The sequence below is a fragment of the Amblyomma americanum genome, chromosome 4 (genome assembly GCF_052857255.1).
Source record: "Amblyomma americanum isolate KBUSLIRL-KWMA chromosome 4, ASM5285725v1, whole genome shotgun sequence".
NCBI classification, from domain to species: domain Eukaryota; kingdom Metazoa; phylum Arthropoda; class Arachnida; order Ixodida; family Ixodidae; genus Amblyomma; species Amblyomma americanum.
This window is the reverse complement of record NC_135500.1, coordinates 198,429,827-198,449,466: the sequence shown is the minus strand read 5'-3', so window position 1 is coordinate 198,449,466 and position 19,640 is coordinate 198,429,827. Positions and strand designations below refer to the sequence as shown.

Sequence of the window (19,640 nt, the reverse complement as noted above, 5' to 3'; positions counted from 1 at the left end):
CTCCGACTCATATCAATCGAAGCCCTTCACTTTTTTTCCGGTCCTTATTTCTCTTGCTCTTCATTTCTTACAGGCTTGCCAGATTTAGTGTTCAAAGAAGTCTCTGTCTTTGTTTCAGTTAAAGGTGAGAGTCCTATTTTTCTTCCGCATTCGTGGCGACGGAGAGGAGAAGACGGACGATGGGTCAAGTTTTTTTGATAAATCTTCCAAGACTCTATAGATCTAAAGCACGTCGGCTAAACGGTTCTTTCAGCTAGCATACGCTGAGAACAATACAACTAAGCGAAGCTGAAGGTTCGCCCGCTTTCAAAACTCTGCAGCGCGGCGCCAGTCTCCACGGTATGCTAGGAAGCAGCGTTACCAGCGCGATACGGAATTACGGATTGCATGAATATTCCGCCTGTTCTTGCGTCACTCTTTGTACTCGGCCCGATTACGCAAATGATGCACCGATTAACGATGAAAGCTCTCGGAAGACGCAATTTGGCGGCTAGATTAAATGCGGTCCAAATCAGAAGTCGTCATGATATGTATTCGAGAGTATCGAAGGAGAGAAAATGGAGAGACCTCACGGCACTAGCCGAATGTTTTGAAGTAAGCTGCAGTCTAGTTTAGCCAGTCTCTTTTTTTTTTGCGTATGTACCATTTTACATTAATTGGCTGTGAATCGACTGCTGGAAGGAATGCGCAGTACTCCCATTAAGCATCAACTAAGGTTAATTTTTTTACTACACAAGCAAAGCGCGACGAAACGACGATCACAATAAGAATCAAATGCTGGTGTTCGCTGCGCATATTAAGTATTTATTCCTATTCATAATTCCCCCTAAAGAGTGTGTTATTCCTAAAGAGTGGACCAAGAAATGCCTCCGAGTCTGACGAAATCATAAGTCGTTTTCTGCACTCACTGAAAATACGCAGAGAAATCACATTCGATTCAGCGGCGCTTAAGCGACGGTAACAAAGAAAAGATGATTCAGTTTCTGGCATTAACGAAAACTAATTCGATAATACCGTTAGCCGAATAAGAGTGGGTTGAAGGCGCTGGACCGAGCAAGACATCTTGCGCTGCGCTCGCCCGAATACGCGAGTAACAGCACCGCTCTCCCCATTCATATAGGCGACAGGCACGTAAGGCGAAGTCGCGATCGACATCCATCGACGCCGACCCACACACACTGGAGCCAAGACGAGAGGTGCGTCGATCTTGCGTTTCTTGGCGTCGCTACGAGAGGACGAAAGCGCGCGAGGAGCTGGAGTGATACACCGTTCCGAACCTCGAGCGGCGGTCGTTACGAATCTCCGTGCTCGTCTTCCCGTCTTGTCATTCTAGAAGGCATATCGCGTCGTCCATTTGCGCCAGGATCAGCTGCCGCTTGATGTTCGTTCTGGTAGCCCGGTTGTTCTTTTTGGCAGCTCTGTTTATCATCTCCGCTGCAGCCGGACGTTAAGCAACGCCGATGGCTTCCCTCCCTCATATGGGCACCAACAAGCACCGCTCCGCTATGGACGCCTTCGCTGACGATTCCTGTTCGCTAGGAGCGTGAGTCGTCTCCCATCCTGGGCGATGAGAGTGCATTGCGATGTGCCGTCTGAAGTAACCAGTCGTGTACCGGTGGGTTTCAGCGTGCGATATTAGCTTGTTTTGATTAGGTTGTCGGTGGTCGGTTGATTTCTTGTCATCGTTGCTCTGTGTTACGAGCCTTGGCGAGACCACCCACGCAGTTAAGGGCAGCAGACGGCGGGTTGTTTCCTCGAGCCCATAAACACTCATGTAGGAAAGGATAGCAACTGGGCCGGCTTTGCCTTTGCTCCTGCTATATATGACAGCTTCTCATTAGCTGCTAGGGTGTGGGGAAAGTGGGAAAGCACAAGCAGGTTCACATTTCCGGCTTACCTTCTATGACTTGTTTTGCTTCATCATCACTTATTTCTTGTCACGTTAAAAGGCAGTGGCGCTGTTTTGTTTTTTTCTGTGGTCGAGAAAAACGCGAATGCGCCGCCTTGGCTCGGTGGTTATGGGGCTCGTCTGCTGACCCGAAAGGCACGGGTTCGATACCCAGCGCGGAGGTTGCATTTTCATGGACTGCGAAGTACTACAGACCCGTGTACTGCGCGATGTGGTCGAAAGATCAGGAGGTCGAAATTATCCAGAGCCCTTCACTGCGGTGTCCCTCATAGCATTAGGCTTTCGTAGGTTAAACCCTATGAAACAAACCAAACCAAACTGAATGCCTGATGGTACGAGTGAAGGGCGTTCGAAATACAATGATTTGGTCAGGCTTGTGTTTCGTGAGTTTCTTTTTGGCCGCTCGAACATTTCGTTGCTTTTATTGCGCCTCAGCTCTGCCTCCACATTTTTGGACGACTGAAAAGGTGTCGGGGCACGAAACCATATTTTTTCACAACAGGAGACAGAGTGCCATCAAAATTTGAACGCGTGGCCGAGTGTGGGCACAGTTTTCCAATAAAAATAGATAAGTTGGTTACAGGATGCTTGTATAATACGCGCGATCTCTTGTGTAACGCCGGCTAAGAGAAAAAAAAAGAGAACGAAATAATAAAAAATGTCGCAAAACGCAAAATAAAACAGTACTGTACTTCTCACTTTATGTAAGAATAGGAAGTGGTTATAAGCATGATGAGAAAGCAATAGGCACTGTTAACTTCAGACTAGGAAGAGGCAGAGTGCCAACGAACTTGTGAAGTTACAAGCCGTGAAAATATGTTCAGCAGAACCCACAGATTAAGGAACCCGAAATGGTTCTTCAGATTTCGACGAGATTCAAGGACTCGAATTTGTGAAGCTTGTAGGTAAAGCATGCCAAGCATTTTTGCGCTAGCATTTAAAATGGTGACGTAAACGCCTATCGAAGACGTGACGATTTTCAGGCTGAGAGTAGATGTCCTAACCTCTAATAGTAGTTCGTCTACGGAACATGGCAAGCATACCTTGGTTTTGTTGGCTCTGTTTTTAGCGCGCAAGCACTACTTCTTCTTCCTCTTCCTCCTCCTCCTCCTCTTCTTCTTCTGCCTTTTCTTTTTCTTTTCCTTTTCCTTTTTTCTTTCTCTTTTCCTTTTTGTTTTTCTTTTCCTTTTCCTTTCTGTTTTTCTTTTTCTTTCTCTTTCTCTTCTCTTCTTCTTTCTCTTTTCCTTTTCATTATCCTTTTTCTTTTTCTTCTTTTCCTTTCTCTTTTTCTTTTTCTTTCTCTTTCTCTTCTCTTTCTCTTTTTATTTTCCTTTTCCTTTTCCTTTTTCTTTCTTCGTTTTTTTTCTTTTCTTATCCTTTTCCTTTTTCATTTCTTTTTATTTTTCTTTTCCTTTTCCTTTTCCTTTTCCTTTCCCTTTCCCTTTTCCTTTTTCTTTTCCTCTTTTACTTTTTCTTTTTATTCTTTTTCTTTTCCTTTTCCTTCTTCTTTTTCTTGTTCTTCTGCTTCTTCTTTTCCTTCTTCTTTTCTTTTCCTTTTCCTTTTTCTTTTTTCTTCTTGTTCTTCTTCTTCTTGTTCTTCTTCTTTTCCTTCTTTTTCGTTTTCTTTTTCTTTTTTTTCTTTTCCCTTTTCTTTTCCTTTTTCTTTTCCTTTTTCTTTTCCTTTTTCTTTTTCTTTTTCTTTTTCTTCTTCTTTTCCTTTTTCTTTTTCTTTTTCTTTTTTTCTCTTCTTCTTTTTCCTTTTCTTTTTCTTCTTCTTTTTCTTCTTCTTTTTCTTCTTCTTTTTCTTCTTTCTCTTTTTCTTTTTCTTTTTCTTCTTCTTCTTCTTCTTCTTCTTCTTCTTCTTCTTCTTCTTCTTCTTCTTCTTCTTCTTCTTCTTCTTCTTCTTCTTCTTCTTCTTCTTCTTCACTGCAGCTGATCACGCCTCCTGTTAAATTGCAATTCACTCTCGCGCTGTGCATGGCATTCCTCGTTGTCTTCATCAACTTCTATGAGTGCGTAAAAGTCACAAAAGGGAAGGAAACATAACTGACTCCCAATGTCAGTGGTCACCTCAATTGCGCTCTGAGAGACGTGGCGGTGGTGACAGAGAGATGTGTGCTGCTTGCGTTTGTGTTGACAAGATTTTGGTAGAAACGTGGCTCTGGAGCAATAGGCCACCGGTTCATTGGGTTCATTTTCTGTCGTTGGCGCTGCCAACGTTGTAGACTCCGTCAACTTTGAGGATAGGAAAGGCGCATAACTGGCTCCCTTGTTGAGTGGACACCTCAATCGTGCTTTTAGATATGTGGCAGTGGTGTCCATCTGTAAAAAGCTGTGTTCGCACAATATTTTATGCTTAGCATTGTTAAACCTCCAGCAGTTTTTTTTTATACGTTGCGCTGCAGTAATTCTCCTCAGATTTCGTATCACGCCTCTTGGATGCTGAATGGATTGTGCTTTGCTTCGGAAAGCATTTTCACAGAAAGAGACTGTGTTTGGTTTTGGCTTTCGTGCTGTCCGCGTTTTCCGGTCAGCGACCCCACCAGCCTATCCTGACCGGGACAAATACCGACGTTTTATTCCCTCGAGGAGAAAGCCGCAGAAACCTAGAGAATATCCTCAGCAGGCAGGAAAGGTCACGTCTCTCGCAATGCGTGGGGTTCCAGAAAGGACAAGGCAGACGCGAAGAACAGTGAAGTACGAAAAAGAAAACCAAACAAGGCAATAGGTACCCTCAAGTGATTTACTTTCCCACCGAAGTCAGCCTAATACAAATCTCCTGCAGAAGAGCACGGCAGCGTCATGAAGAGGTTGCACTGATGTCGCAGAAATGTGATATAAACTTACGTAACTCACAAGGCGTCGCACTGATCAGCGTGGCTACACTTCCGGTTGCGGAATTGCCTGGAAATAATGCTATTTCATTGTTTGTTGTTTGCACATCTTGTTAGCGCCGTTATGCTTTTTGTGCGCCGAAATAAACTAGCCAGACGAATCACACATGTACACACTCCATTGCGCTAAGTTTTCAATTTTGAGGCAGCTAGGCAAGCAGCGCCGTCCAGCTTAAGACAGCCGCCGTTTGACGGAGTGTGGGAGCACCGACCTGTTTCCAGCGATGCCTGCGTGATGTCGACGGGCACGCCGAGGGATGAGATGATGTCGTCGCATGGCTTGCGCAGAACCGTTCCTGCCGGTGTTGGGGGCCAGCATGTGAACGAGTCCCAGGCTGCCTCGCACTTCACCGAACTCCACGACGGCGATCCTGTAAAGATTAGTGGTGACACATTGCGGGGTCAGGTTTACATGGCCTACGTAACGAAACTTTGCGAGGTTGCACTGTCAGATCAGAAAGAGAATTGTGGCAGTAGAGTTGTGACGACTTCAGTTTCTCAGCTAGTTAGTGCGTTTGTACTGAAATTCACGATTAACGAGAAACGTCGGCACAGAAAGCAAAGAGCACTGGACACACCCGATGTGGAAACGAAGAATGATAGTGCGTTGTTTATATCACACTTCACTACAAAGTTCCGAGTAACTTGTTTTAGAGCAAAAACCTATATAACCCGAGACTCGCAACCCGAGCAAGTGTCCTGAAAATTGGGTTAATTTTGAGTTCTACCCGAAAATGGGTTGTTAAAAAGAACCTGGCGATTTCCTCATCCTTTCGTTACCGATGCCGGATCGGTAATTTGAGGCTCCTAAAACGCTCAGGGGTCGAATTGCAGAACAATAGTAAATGAGCAGCTGAAACGAAGCCATTTGCTTACGCAAACAAAAGACAATGGATCAACAAAATAGTGGGGAGCCAGTTTTCGGAAGCAAGCGGACACCCCACGATGAACTCGCCACTGCTGCCTCCAACAGGGCGTGACCGATCGAGAGATGTTTTAAGTTCCAGTTCTTGCAGTTTTTTGTTGTTCTAGTTTAAGCAAAGTTTCCCCAATGATCTCCGATTCGTTTGTATTACAAACGAGCACTTAATACACAAGAAGAACTTCACTATTTTAGAGAAGCCCTCATGAAAATAAAGCTTGCCAGTCTAATATGCTGAAAACGCCAGACGTAAACCAATTGATATCTCGATCCTATACGAGACCGGTGCTTAAACTATTTTCCGATGACATCAAACACCTTTTAATTTCAGTTGTCTACAGCGTTGCTTCACTTGATAAATATACGAAAGATGCCTTTAGCAAAGATGTAAGCTGGCAGCCGTCACTCAGGCACTAAACTTACGTCTGGTTGCCATGAGTTAATCGAGCGGCACCCATGCTGATGACGTGCTGTTCCTATGTTGCTATGCTTTTAAAATGGCCGCTCTCATGTTGTGATGTGCAATATGAGATGGAACAAATTTTTCGCATTAAATTGCAAACTTATTAGTAATTTCTAAACTAATTTTGAGAATGCCTTTTGGATAACATACACAAAGAGGAAACTCGCTAGAAAACAAACAGAAGCTGGGTTTCCCCACGCATAATTAAGGAGTAATCAATGAATGAATGCTCAAACTTTCTTCCCTTTCATGTTGCTCACGACGGTTACGTTATCGTAACGAACAGTCTAAGACGGTGAGGTATAGCACAGACAGGAAATTGTGGGCACCGATATTGTAATTTACGCGATTGAATAAGTGCAATAAATGAGAAAAAGAAACAACTTCTGCATCAAAGCGATTCTCAGTTGTTTATGGTCATAAGAAACAAAGTTCAATTAAGAAACGATGTTCAAATAACCAAAACAACTCTGCTGAGATCTCGCGCGCTGTTTGTGCCAGAATACTCTCAGAGAAGTTGCTTTCGTGAATATTAATGATGCGGATCGCAGCAAACACAGTGCTCTGGGTTCTGAATTTGCTTTGTAAGAAGCAGTGAATAGAAAACCTAGCTATTGTCTTCACTGAAGCTTACTTGGAGCTTCGGAGTGTTTCTCAGTTTTCTGAATGCGCAGAAAGCAAGCCTGGCAATGCTCGAGTCCAAAAATCGAACTTTTCTCCCACAGAACGGTACAGCGAGCAGCTTTCTCCAAGGACGAAACCTCGACTCAGGTGGGGACCACACATCAGCCAGAGTTATTCCGCAATTCCTGCGGGACGCGGCGGGCAGTTGAGCGCAAAGCTTTCTTCCGAGCAGGTGCCCTCTTTTTTGACAGCCGAACACTACCAGTTCTTCGCGTCTCCCTTCCGACGCGAGAAGCAACTGCACAGAATTCAGGGAAACCCGCTTTCCGCTCGACTCGGCACTACGTGCGCCTTTAGCAACAACCCCCGCAAAACTGCGCGACAGAGCCGGTGGTGCGTAACGTAGTTACAGCTAGTCTTCGCAGGCGGCAACGACCACTTGTGCAGGTCGATCAAACTAGCGGACAAGAAAGCAAATAAGCTAGTGCACTTAACACATGTTACTGTCAAGAGAGGAGGTCGTGGGTGAAAGAAAGGGCTTAGATGTCTCGCAGTGTTTGTCCCTTCGTGCACAGTGACGCGGATCACGCGTAGGAGGCCCAGTGGACGTGAAACGACCGTCTTCTCTCACTTAGTACGTGATCCCCTTTGCGCTAGTAGGCGGTGGCGTTAGCTGGGCGCATTAAAAATGCGCGCTCGTGCCGCGCGCAATTTTTCGCGCGCGTAAACCAGGCTAGCTGCCGCCGGCTCCCAGAGAGAATCGTTCAGCACCCGCACTTCTACGCCAGAGCGTGGACGCGTCCATCCGCTCGTCCACAAGCCGGGCCGCTCGGGTCCCGTGTTTTGAATGCACAATGGTCATTGTCGCAATGCGAATACCTGCTCGCGCTCCCGCTCGCTGGCCGTTACCACATGCTCTGCGGGCTTTGGCGGGAAAGGCGTGGTAATGACGTTCTCTCTCGACGCGTCAAAATAGAAGCTCCCCCCCCCCCCCTCCCTAGCTTGCTTGCCACTCTGTTCGCTCGGATCTGCCGCTCGTCGCTTCCTTCATGAGCGTGTTCGGATGCTGCGGTGATCGCGCGCTGCGGATCATTTAGCGATCCCCACAGCCAGTCTGCACTTTACGCAGCGGCGGTGGATAGTGAGTGGGAGAGGGATTCGTATACTGTGCGGGCGCGTTGCGCTGCGCAAGCGACGTTATGCGTGCGGGGAAAGCCCTCTCGACGCTTCGCTATGACTGCCGCTCTCTGAGGGCGTAATTAGTCCGCGCTGGTGTACCTGGTGTCTTAAATGCGCTCGGCGATAGGCGCTGGACACGCACGTGGCGTAAATGAGAGCTTGAGGAAACAGCCCGCAGCCACCATTATTTGGCTGTTACATAGTGAACGGGAGGCACTTTTGTGACGACACGTCGTGGGTTCGAATAGCAATTCCAGCGATGGCGACATTGGGCGGTTACCTATCTTAGTACGTTACGTAACTAGAACAGGAGAACCTTGGTGCTCGACGTGATGGTGCTGTCAAATACTTGGTGCTTGGCTCGGCACTTTGTATCTATGGAAGTCGCGAATTGTTCAGTCGAAAGAATGAAAAAAATAACGAAGAAGTATAGAGGCGCACCTCTATCAATCTTCCGGCGGTTTCTGCATACGCAATTTTTCCTGTACGTAATTACTTACGGTTATCGCGTTCGTCTTGAAGGAAACTGTAATTAACTAGAGAAAAAAGCGTCAGTGACTGAAATGTATATATTATTTTCAGCGGTGAAGTGAGGTCTGGCTTTATTTAGAATGTGTTTTATTTGAGGAGACGTTGAATGCGCGAAAAAAGAAACGTTGACGAAAAAGTTCATGAGCATAGAGGCTTCAAGTATAATGGTACTAAAAGCCATTCGGTTTTGAAGACTTTCTGTGCGATGGATAAATCCATACGTGCTGCAGTTTATGAATAGTGCGAGCAAAGCTATCTTTTTTTTTTACTGAATTTTTTCCACCATAAACACTTCGTATTCCTAGCTGCGAATGGCTTTAGCATGGCATCAGTGCTGTGCATAGTAGATTTCTTTAACAAGATGAAAATATCACTGCCGTGTATGATTACATCTTGAGAGGCGCAACGCTGACGAAACACTGCGAGAAAATACTCCAAGACTGCACGACGCAGCCGAAAATGCATCATAGAAATCTATCCGCAGTAAAAAGTTAATAGATGGCAATTAAAATAAAATTTAAATTCGTCGCCATCCCTCCTTGCATTTTGCAAAATATATACGAAAGCGTAATTGTGGTTGTGCGAATTCAACATTGCGCCATTGAACGTCAGCAATATGTCTTGCAAGTAAGAAAATTAAATTTATTCGACAAAGTCTTCTTCCATAACCTTTTGCAACATGCAGTACGCATGCATCTTAATTTGTTAGTTATTCAGATTTCTTTTTTCCCTCTTTTTTTCCGAATCTAGATTACTCTCTAACGTGTGCTGCACGCTACATGCGAAGTAAATTCGTTTTAGGAACCAAGCGTTCTATAGTGATTCTGTATATCCTATTGGCATTTTCTGCACTATATTAGCGTCACACATTGCAAACGAAGAACACTATTTGTGTTCTCAGGCACGTTGAACGTGTAGTAAAGTAATCAATGTTGTAGTTCTCAAGTGTTATAAAATAATAATGGAAAATAAAACTGTTCATTGGCGGAGACTGAGTGAAATTACTGAAAAGTCAGTACTATAGACCAAGATATTCGCTCGGTTCATGTTTTTTATCTAGGAGAAGCCAAATGCTCATCTATCCCGCTTTTCAAAGATCAGAGTGCTCAGCTTGGGAATCCAAGAAACTAAGTAAAACAGAAGTTAAAAAATAAACTCTAACTCGTTCCACCGAAACGCGACGTGCCCTTACGAGTCGAGAGACTTGCTCTCGACCGCGGTCTGCAGGGTCTTTTGTCTCCGCACTAATGAAGCGGTTGGGGTGGAGCCATCGGAGCAGGGCGGTTATGCCTGACCGACTCCTCGCGTCTTTGGAAAATTATCTTGCGTTCTTAGAGCGGCCGCTAAATTATCTTTCCCAACGGGGCAACGCCATCGAAGAGCGCTTGCCCCTTCACCACTCTATTCAAGGCGAGATCGTAATTTGCTAATTCCAATTAGCCGAGTTCGCCAAATTCATTCTCTTGCCGTCTTAGAGCACGCTTCCTTCCCATGAGCACCTTGTTACACAAAGAAACCTGCTTCCGCAAAAAAAAAAAGGTCGTTGTTCGTGAGAAAGTTCTTGTTCACAGGAAGGCACGCGGACTGCCGTTTAACTGCGTGTCGGCTCTCCTCAACTTTGCGAGCTTTCATCCTTGGCACTAGTTAGAAAGGAGCATTCATTTTTTCTGTTCCTTTGAATTTGGAAACCAAGGCCTGTTAAACTCGGCTAACAAGGTCGGTGTTCACGCTTGTTCTAGTCCGTTAATTGCAGCGTAAAGCAAGAGACGCTACGAGAGCAATGTCTTTATGTTAACGTTAGGCCTACACAGGGCTGGAGATGTGTCATCTTTGCTTTTATACTGCCGTTGCTACTAACCAATTTTCTGCTATGTTGTTCTGAGGATCATATGATATGTATGGCCTGAGTATGTTTTTCCAGCATTCGCTGGCGCAATAGGAACCCTAGGCTGCGACGTTAAAGTTTTGGCGCCTGGAAGAGTCGAACTGCCTCGCAGGATGTGCTGATCGGCAATGTGTGCAAAATGTCGGTAAATGTGCAAACCACTCTGTCGTGTGAGTGGAAAACAGAAAGACTTAGATAAGAATGGAACAGTAGGTTCCAATCCTACTCGCTGATTATGCGGCTTCAATTTACTCTCTACGCGCAACAACGGCTTGAGTGAATGACCAGCTATATCGACACCGGGCGGCATCTACCTGCTCCAAAGAAAACAAAAGGCTGTTTGTGACAAGACCCGTATATTCGACCATACCGCCTCTTCTAAATTAAAAAAAGGAACAAAATGTAACCTTAAAACATACTTTTTCTGGTTCAATTTTAATGGACTCCTGCAATATATTAAAAAAAGGATTTAAATTGGCTAAGGAATAACTAAATTTTTATTTCATGACCTGCTTTACGCAGAACACATCAAGTTCGCCGGCAGCCCCACGGCCGCGCTTACTGTTGTGTTTACAGTCAGAAAAGCGGTTTAAGGATTTACAGAAGTGCCTAGAATTACCGTTTTTTTTTTTAAGTGAGAAACTTCTTTCAGGTAGCTCTGTGCCTTGAGATTATTGCCAAAATAGCCGCCGAAATCTTGTTTAGGAGGTTACTGCCCGCGTTTGCTGGCGCTTCAAATTAGGCCTTATAGATTGAAAAAAGTGACATGATCTTTGAGTCTTGCTGCAGGCTTTTCTTTTTGCCTGACTGAAAAAGCGACGAGGCGTGGTTAAGGGCGCGAGGTGGTAATAGGTGGTGGTAGTAACAGAGATTTATTGTTGATAAATAAAATGTATACGTGCCGGATAACACCAGCATTCGCTTCCGCTAGTAAGAACGCTTGCGTTCAAAATAAACGCATTCCACAAAATATGCCTATGTTTGTCGTGCTTTGGCGATCGATCTTTTGAGCTCCAGGTGTTCAGAGTTCAATAAGAACATGTGTATCTGAAGAGAGTTTCCTGTAGTACTTTCTTAAATAATTCTAATGTCGCAAATTCTCGGACACACTGAATCTTTCATTTCAGCTCTGCCCTAAGAAGAAAGGTCGGTGTTTGAGAGCTTTCGAACAAAAATCACTTCACGACGAGGCTGTCTCCATCTTGGGCTTGACCGCTATTTGCAAAACGTTGCCAATACAGAGCCAGTCTGCACTGCCATCAGTAATGCTAGACAAGCCATGGAAGGTCCATAAATTCAATCCCATCGGAGTCCATCAGCATTACGGTGTTGTGGAATCGAATCTGGCTAAGTGCGTAATGGTACTCCGACTCTGTTCCCGTGAATGATAAGTTCTCTATGCTCCGCTTTTCCGGAACGCGCAAGTTTTTCACTCTCTCTGATTTTTTTTACAAAACATTTCGCACTCTAAACTTGTCTTCGGGAATTGCAGGGCACTTAACACCCTTTACTTCCCATTTATATTAACAATCTGGCAAATTCGTAGCGAAATGGGGTACCTAAAATAACGTGCAAAGAGCTTCCGAAGAGAACATTGCCGCTCAGAAACTAAGCGTAAGACAATTGCTGCCGGGAATCAGTCTGAGTTACCGCGTGTGACATGCCCTGCAAACCGACTTGGAGATTTCTCTCCTCTACGACTGATCTTTTAGCTTGCATAATAACTGTTACAAACTGTTTGCATGTCTTATTGCTACATCTCATGTCCTCCAGCCGGCTAATGCTTTAACAAAAATACTTATGGCTATTCCGTGACTCGTTTTGTAGAACACAATTTGCATATCTCTGATATTTGTATCATTTCAGTACAACGAAAGACCACGAAGAAAAAGAAGAGAAATGCTGATGCGCTGCCTGATGCAATATGAAGACGAACGGTTGCATGCAAGCAGGAGCTGACATTCCCGTAAAGGCATCTGGAGTATCACATATAAAAGGTGATCTGTATTGGTGCATTTTTTATTTTTTCACAAACGTTGGGCTGCAGTCGGATACGTTTGGTCACTTTATTGGAGTCAAGCTATGCCTCGAGTCATCACCGGTGTTCGCTTTGAAATCGCTTAAATTTCATGGGGTGAAGTATGTTTTAACGGCTGTTGCTGCATTGAATTTGCTTACAACCATGTGCAAAGATTCTTAACAGTGCAATTCACCATTCAAGAAGTGCGGGAGGAGATGTTGTGTGAGGGGGGGGGGGGGGGGGGGGGGGCTTTGTGGTCTCGGACCTGACCAACTACAGAAACAAATTCTCTCTCTCTTTTTTCTTTTTCTGCAGGAGGACCGCTGCGCAAAGAATACCCTGGTAGCCAGAAAATCATTCCGAATATCGTCTTCTTAAGCTTCCTCAAAGTTTTCCAATAAGAGTAGAAAATACGCGAGAAGAAAAGTCCGCGTACTAGTGGGCATCTCTTTTTCGTAAGTGGTGTTCAAAAAAGGAATTTAAATGTTGCATACCCAGCGGAGAAAGCCCATAACTTCTTGGCGTAAAAATGCCTAAAAGAGCCATACATTCTCGAGCAGAGGAATCGGAAAAAAAATAAAAATAAAAACCCGGCATTGAAAATGCATGAAAAAGAAACAGACAGCTGCGAAAACTTGACTTTCAATTAGAGTTTTGTAATAAACCAATTTTCAATTACAACAGTGATATAAATGCCAACATTTAAACGAAAGAATAAAGCAACACTCCCGAACACAAAGCCCAAAAGACAACTTCGGGTTTTCTCAGGGCTTTCTGCAAGCGCAAGCGAGTCGAATGAATTTTAAGCTGCGATAAACTTTCACATTGTATTAAGCATAAAAGAATTGCAAAAGCAGGGATCTGTACTTAAATTATAACCCCAAGTTTGCTGCAGACTGAAGGGAAACGTTTTATTAGGCTTGTTAGAAATAAGAACACAGGTTGTCCTAGTTAAAGCAAACCAACCATCAAGAATTGCTTCACGCAGAAACGACCATGTCTAATGAATTCTTTTCGTTCACTTTATTTTCTTGACCAAGTTCGCCGCTCACAAGATTTCTGGCCTGGAAAAAAAAAAAAAACCTCTTGTGGCCGGCAGGGACCTTATAGAATTTCGTTTTAGCCTTTCGAAACGTAAGGCTCAATCGATACACCAAACTTGGGCTTTAAAGATTGGCAAAGAATTGGGAAAGCAGTAACAGTCATTGCTTCACTATTCGTCCTCCACCTATTAAAAAGCTCTTTGCCATGAGCGAAGGAATCTCCACCTAACGAGCTTTTCTTGAGACCTTTCGGGGCCAGGGAAATTTAACGCACGAGGGTAGTTTTTCAGGTCACAGAGTAGAGCGTACCTTAGCTCTTGCTCCAAATGCAGTTTAGATACACTCCGCCACGTGTCCTCCTCCGAATCGTTTTTTTTTGTTAGGCATCTGTTCGGCACTTCTTGCATTTCTTGGCAATTTGTCGCTGCTCGAGGACACAAATCGTCAACGAGAAGATAAACTTAGGTTAAACGGTGTCTCCTCTCCTTGCTTATTGTTGCCTTTACACACCCATAGCGAAGTAAAAATCTACGTTCTTCTAGAATTTGTACATAGTTTGCGTAAGAATTATTGATTTTAATATTTATTTATCATACAGAGTGTTGCCACTATTGTCGTATCTGCACACAGATAATCATGCGCTGAGTGAGTCCGCCTAGAGCCTGTTTCAACGTTCTTGCCTCGCCCTTTCCCGGTTGCACGCTCCTTTCTTGTTTTCCAGCGTTGAATTTTCGCGCCGTGCTCACGTGACATTGTGACGTCATCACCATCCCGATGCATCAGCAAGTTTTTTGACTAAAGCAGTACGCGATACCGCATATGTGAAGCGCCACGGTAAGCGGATGGTAATTTAATCACGTGGCCTTGTGATTTCACCGTCCTCTCGACCAATCAGCGATTCCGTATTTAAGGCAGGAGGCAAAATCGCATGATGTGAAGTGTAATGTTGTCACATTATAGCTTGTTTTTTTTTCAAGATGTGAAACAGCATCGCACATTTGTTTTTATACTAAGAATAATTACTACCTACTTCGACACCGACAGGAAGACTTTAAAGGGAAGGCGTGCTAAGAGAACAGAAAGCCCTAGGAAGTTGGGAGGGGAATTGGGGCAGGTTGCCTTTAGTGGTCGCCAAGCGCTTGCAAGCTCGAGTTTCTTCGTCACTTTTTTTTTCGGACCGTGCCATTTGTCTGCTCGGCACTGTTCGCTGTGTTGACGTGTGGGACTTGACACAATAAACCTCTTCAATTGATGGACGTTTAGTGCCTAAGACGTCATGGAGGTCTCGCACCCTGCGGACACAAACGCTCTGCGCTGGACACTAAATCGCGGATGGACGCTCCGAGCTCGGCTATATCTTGCGGTATGTGCAAATTAAAAGCACGTGCCCAAGAAATGTAGGTAAAAGATTGTAAAAATCCATATTCAGAGATGTGTGCCGCTGAAACTATCGCTAAGGTGCGTGTTACAGGTGGTAAACGTCCGGTAAATTTCTTGTCTGCTTCAACATGGCTTAAGTGTAAGTTATTGTTTCTTGTTCTTACGACTGATTCACTCCGCTTTGGTATTTTCGAGTGTCAAAATCAGATCGACGAGGCGTTTCAGTGATTCCTCCCTGATTTGCCCACTATAGTGCACAGTGAAACCGTTTTGAGCAAATATTTATAATACACTGAAAGTAGTCTCTCAGCTCGTAAGGAAGCGCACGGAACTTTTAATCCCCCGCAGAATATGCCCGTCAGAAAAAATTCAATAGACGGTCTATAAGCTCTTTATTCACTTTATATTGCCAGTGCAACGAAACCTTCTTGAGGTACGGTCCATACTCACCCGACACCGGGTTTATACAATTCAATGCTATCGTCCTAAGTTCTGCTGTCCTCGTAGCTGTTGCGGTCATCCAAAGCAAAAAAAAAAAACATTAGGAATAAATCTTTATTTCTAGAAATTTACCGATTCAGAATTTTTTTGAACGCTCTACTACTTTGTAATTGAGATTAGAAACTTGTCCCATTTCTGCACTCAGTTAGGTTATTATTAGTGTGCTTCTTACGTGACCACTAAGATGCATGAACTTCATTCTGATGACCTGTTGTATTTTTTCATCCTTTTGGCTCATGTATCTTGGACCTTGGTAAGGACGTCGATGTTTAGAATAAAGAAGAAACGCGAGTTTCGGACAGCATTTAAGAGAGTGTGCTCACGTGCACACCACTGTGACTTCTTACTCATGTCTTCACTGTTATTGGGCGACGTTCGGATAACACTTCTTTTTCCGTCTTTGTGATATATTCCGATGACGTATGTCCAACAAGAGTAAATACTTTTGCGAATAAAATCTCCTACGTAATTCGGCATATGGCATTATTATGCTCAACTATTCACAATCTCCTACTTTATTTGGAGCAGATAGAAAATTTCACGACAGAAATAAAAGAACAAATGAAAAACTGAAGCCGGATGAACCAGGATGATATAAATGCGTATAAATCTCATTTTAGTGCTCATCCAGGTTCCTTCGCTGAACCACTCCGGTATAGCTCTTTTCCGTGCTTGGCGCAGTGGCTTCAATATTTCGAGACACCCAAGGAAGTTGTTTTAGCGCATATTTATGCTTTTATGGTAGCACAGAGCAGCGAGAAGCTGCAATAAATTCGAGCGCCTCTGGCCGGTGTGATCGCCTCGCACTGGAGTGGCTCTACTGCGTAAGCGCCTGCGTTAGGCGTAGGGAATTTTGCGACGGAAAGTGTGCTCAGCACCCTAGCTGAAAACTCCAAGGTGCACAGCAATAAAAAAAACTTAATGGTGTAGCGGCCTTATATAATGGTTTATGACTGTTGTATAATCATCTAGCCCGAACGAAAGGAGAGTGGCCTTGCATACTTTATGTTATGTCTTCATTCCGATGTCTTCAATGCCCTAATGTTTAACAGAAGAGTGCTTTTGGAGTTAAAAAAAGGACAGGAAGAATAAAACTGGAAATTATATAAAACAAAATACATATAGTCCTACATTATAGCTGCCTTTATGTTAGACAGCGTTCTTGAAAGCATCATTGTCAGTGATGCTTGAGATGGAGGCGGGTCAGTCGTACTATTCCTTCATCGACTCCGGAACAGAAGCCAAATTAGGCTAGTATAACAAATACGAAAAAGCTTTCATGAAAGCACGAACTGCTGGGCGATGATCAGTGTGCGATTAAGCACATGAAGACTTGGTAAGCAATTGATTTTTGAGCACGCGTGTGAAGAAAGAATTTGTGAAGTAAGATACAACTAGCTTATAGTTTCTTGCCTGAGGGAAGGCTAAGAAGATCGAAAAGTTATTTTTATTAAAGTGGAGTTGAAGGAACTAGAAGAAGTAAACAGATTGAAACGTACGATATGACATACAGCGATTTTTCTTTTGTTAAGCAGAAAGTACTGGCTCGAATCCCACAACGCTCTTTTATATTCCAATTGAGAACCAACTAGCGCAGAATTCTAGTTTTAAACACTCGAGAATTTGTGCGAATCTGGCTTACGAGTAGAGAGTCATTAATGTATTGTTAATCAGAACCTGCACCTAGCTCTTTGCGAGGTTCTCATTAGGGTGTATTTATTAGCACTGAGGCGTACTGGTCAGATCAGGCCCCTCTTAGTGATTGCGCTAATAGTACTCGGCAGTAAGAAAGCGTCAGACTGAGAAGGTGCTACTGGGTAAACCATGCAATCTCTCAAGAACACTCTAATAAATCACGTAACAGCGTTAGGCAAATCACTAATATATAAATCAGATTTTTGGGACGAGTAACAAACCCTTAAACATGAATGTCTTTTTTATATTGTTTTTCCGCATAACAAACGGAGGCTGCTCCAAACCACCAATACTTTTATTTAATTCCTAATAACTGATAATTTATTGGAATAAGACCGGAATCATGAGTACAAAATTCTTCTATTTATTTTTTAGAGATCTTTTTATTAAAAACAGGTGGCTAGTATAGATATTTCTTTTCGACATTTCACTTTTTTTCAGTTTTGTGCTCAGAATTTCCTTTGTTCGTGTTTCTAACACTGGCGTTAGCTGTCGTTTGCTTCGAATACTTCGCATTATATAGCGAAGCTTCTTAGACATCGTGGCCACCATTTCTTTTGAAGGAGCTATAAGAAAGAAAAAAAGAAAGAAAGAAAAAAAGAAAGAAAGAAAGAAAGAAAGAAAGAAAGAGAGAAAGGAATAGAAAGGAAGAACGAAGGAAAGAAGGAAAGAAATACGCGAAGAAAAAGAACGAAGAAAAAAAGATAGAATTAAACAAAGAAAGGAATCATGCGCGATTGTCATTTGTTTCTTAGAAATCCAAGATATGATTGTGCCAAGCCAACAGAGAAAACAGCGCGGGGAACCACACGTACTAGGGGAAATAAAACCACCTAAATCAAACAGTCTCGGAGACGCAAGAACTTCAATCTGATTCACACAAGAAGATACGGCTGTAAGTCTTTTTTTTGTTGGTCCCTTTGTAATATGCGCTGCAGAGATGCGTCAGTTCGCGCAGTCGCACAGGCTGTCATTGGGAATGGCCGAACGTCACCTGGTCATGGCAGCTCGAATCGTACTGAGCGTATTGAACAGGTTGCCGAAGAACTCTAGCCTATGGCATGGACTGCTAGCGGGCTCCTATTTTCGGCCGCATCGAATTGCGCACGGGTATCACTAGGGTACAGCGAAAGTTTTGAAAGGCCCTTCTCCAGAGAGGTTTACGCAACCAGGCATTGATAGTGGGCTGACTGAAAGGACGGCTAGAAAATGGGAGCTGTTAGAGCGCCTATTTTCGTGGATAAGCACCCTAGCTTGAATTGAGTTACTAGCACTGATGTCGAGATACGCTCTTCCAGCGGAGTGACGCTTAGGATGCGTGCAGTACAGAAAGAAGATTCTTCACTGTTAGTCTGCGCAGTTGCGTTACAGCAGTGCATTCATCGCTAGCTAAGTAACGGAAAAACCGAGGGACGAAGTCGGGGATGTAGAAACACCGCACGCTTTCTTAAAGAGCAAGGAGAGCTAGGCTTGCTAACGCTTTTTGTGCACGCTGAACATGGAAGGATTGCCAGTTAAGATCGTTTTTATGTTTTCTTTAAGCAATTTGATGCGTTAACATTACGTCACGCATGGCGACTGATGCGCGTATCCGGCCACTATGAACGAACCTAAACAGTAGAAGATAAAGTATTTTCACCTCCTGTGCAAATTAAAACTAAGCGCTTTATTTTAACGTATAAACTATTGAAAGATGAGTATTTTTTCAATGATCCCCTTACCCCTGTCGCTGAAAAGCAACGGCTCTAAGACCTAAATCTGCCACGTAGACATGATCAAAAATGGCCCATATGGATAAAATACTCGTCGGTCGGGTAGCAGGTAAATGCAGGAGTTTTGGCTTGCCACATACAAGGCCAACTCGACTTCCACAAAAAAGGCCGGAAATGATATGATAAGAACCACTTTCGAATATATTATGCTATAAAGTGTTAGCCTTCACCCATTGGCATCGCTAGCTGTACTGAAAAATTTTCGCTCACTCGACCGGTTTCTATTTGCCCCAATTGTTTCCGAGAACGTCTATGGTGCACATAGAATATTCAGTCCAAACACCCGCATTAAATGTGTTCCTAGCTACTCATTTCTAACAAGCACACAGATAAAAATGACAGGACGGGCTCTGACATGTCTGTCATATCAGTCTGTGTGCTCATCTTAAATAAGTAGCGCTGAATTACTGTTATAGAAACAATGCACAACTGTCTAGCCTTGCAACGTGTTTTATTAGGTGTGTTCCACGCAGTGGCTTGATCACTGTGCGTTTTGGTGAAGGAAACCGGGCTAACTATAAGTACCTCATGTACAACAAAGACCAAGGCTACTTGCACTCACAAAAAAAGTTTACATGGTCGTCGGATTCTGGGGTAGTTTAGTCGACAAGCTTATCAAAAGTTAACTTTATGTTTAAGCGTGGACAATAAAGTAGTGCTTCTAATTCCATGGAACTACCAGTCTGATTTCATCACAAGAACCTAAGGTACATACTTATAGCAGGGGGTTTTCCCATATATGATTACTAACTGCAGTATATAAGGCATAATATTTTTCCCGTGGGATGATCTTGATGCGAAAGCTTAAACCAGTGGGTGCGT

At 43.7% G+C, this 19,640-nt stretch overlaps 1 protein-coding gene across 1 annotated transcript in view; it reads right to left on the bottom strand.

Moving 5' to 3' along the window:
• Positions 1–19,640, bottom strand: part of LOC144129008 (corticotropin-releasing factor receptor 1-like) — a 159,555-nt gene that overhangs the window by 70,288 nt on the left and 69,627 nt on the right. Inside the window, exon 2 of the mRNA XM_077662871.1 lies at positions 5,016–5,174. Coding sequence (XP_077518997.1) covers positions 5,016–5,174 — 159 coding nt within the window. The remainder of the gene's footprint in view (positions 1–5,015; positions 5,175–19,640) is intronic.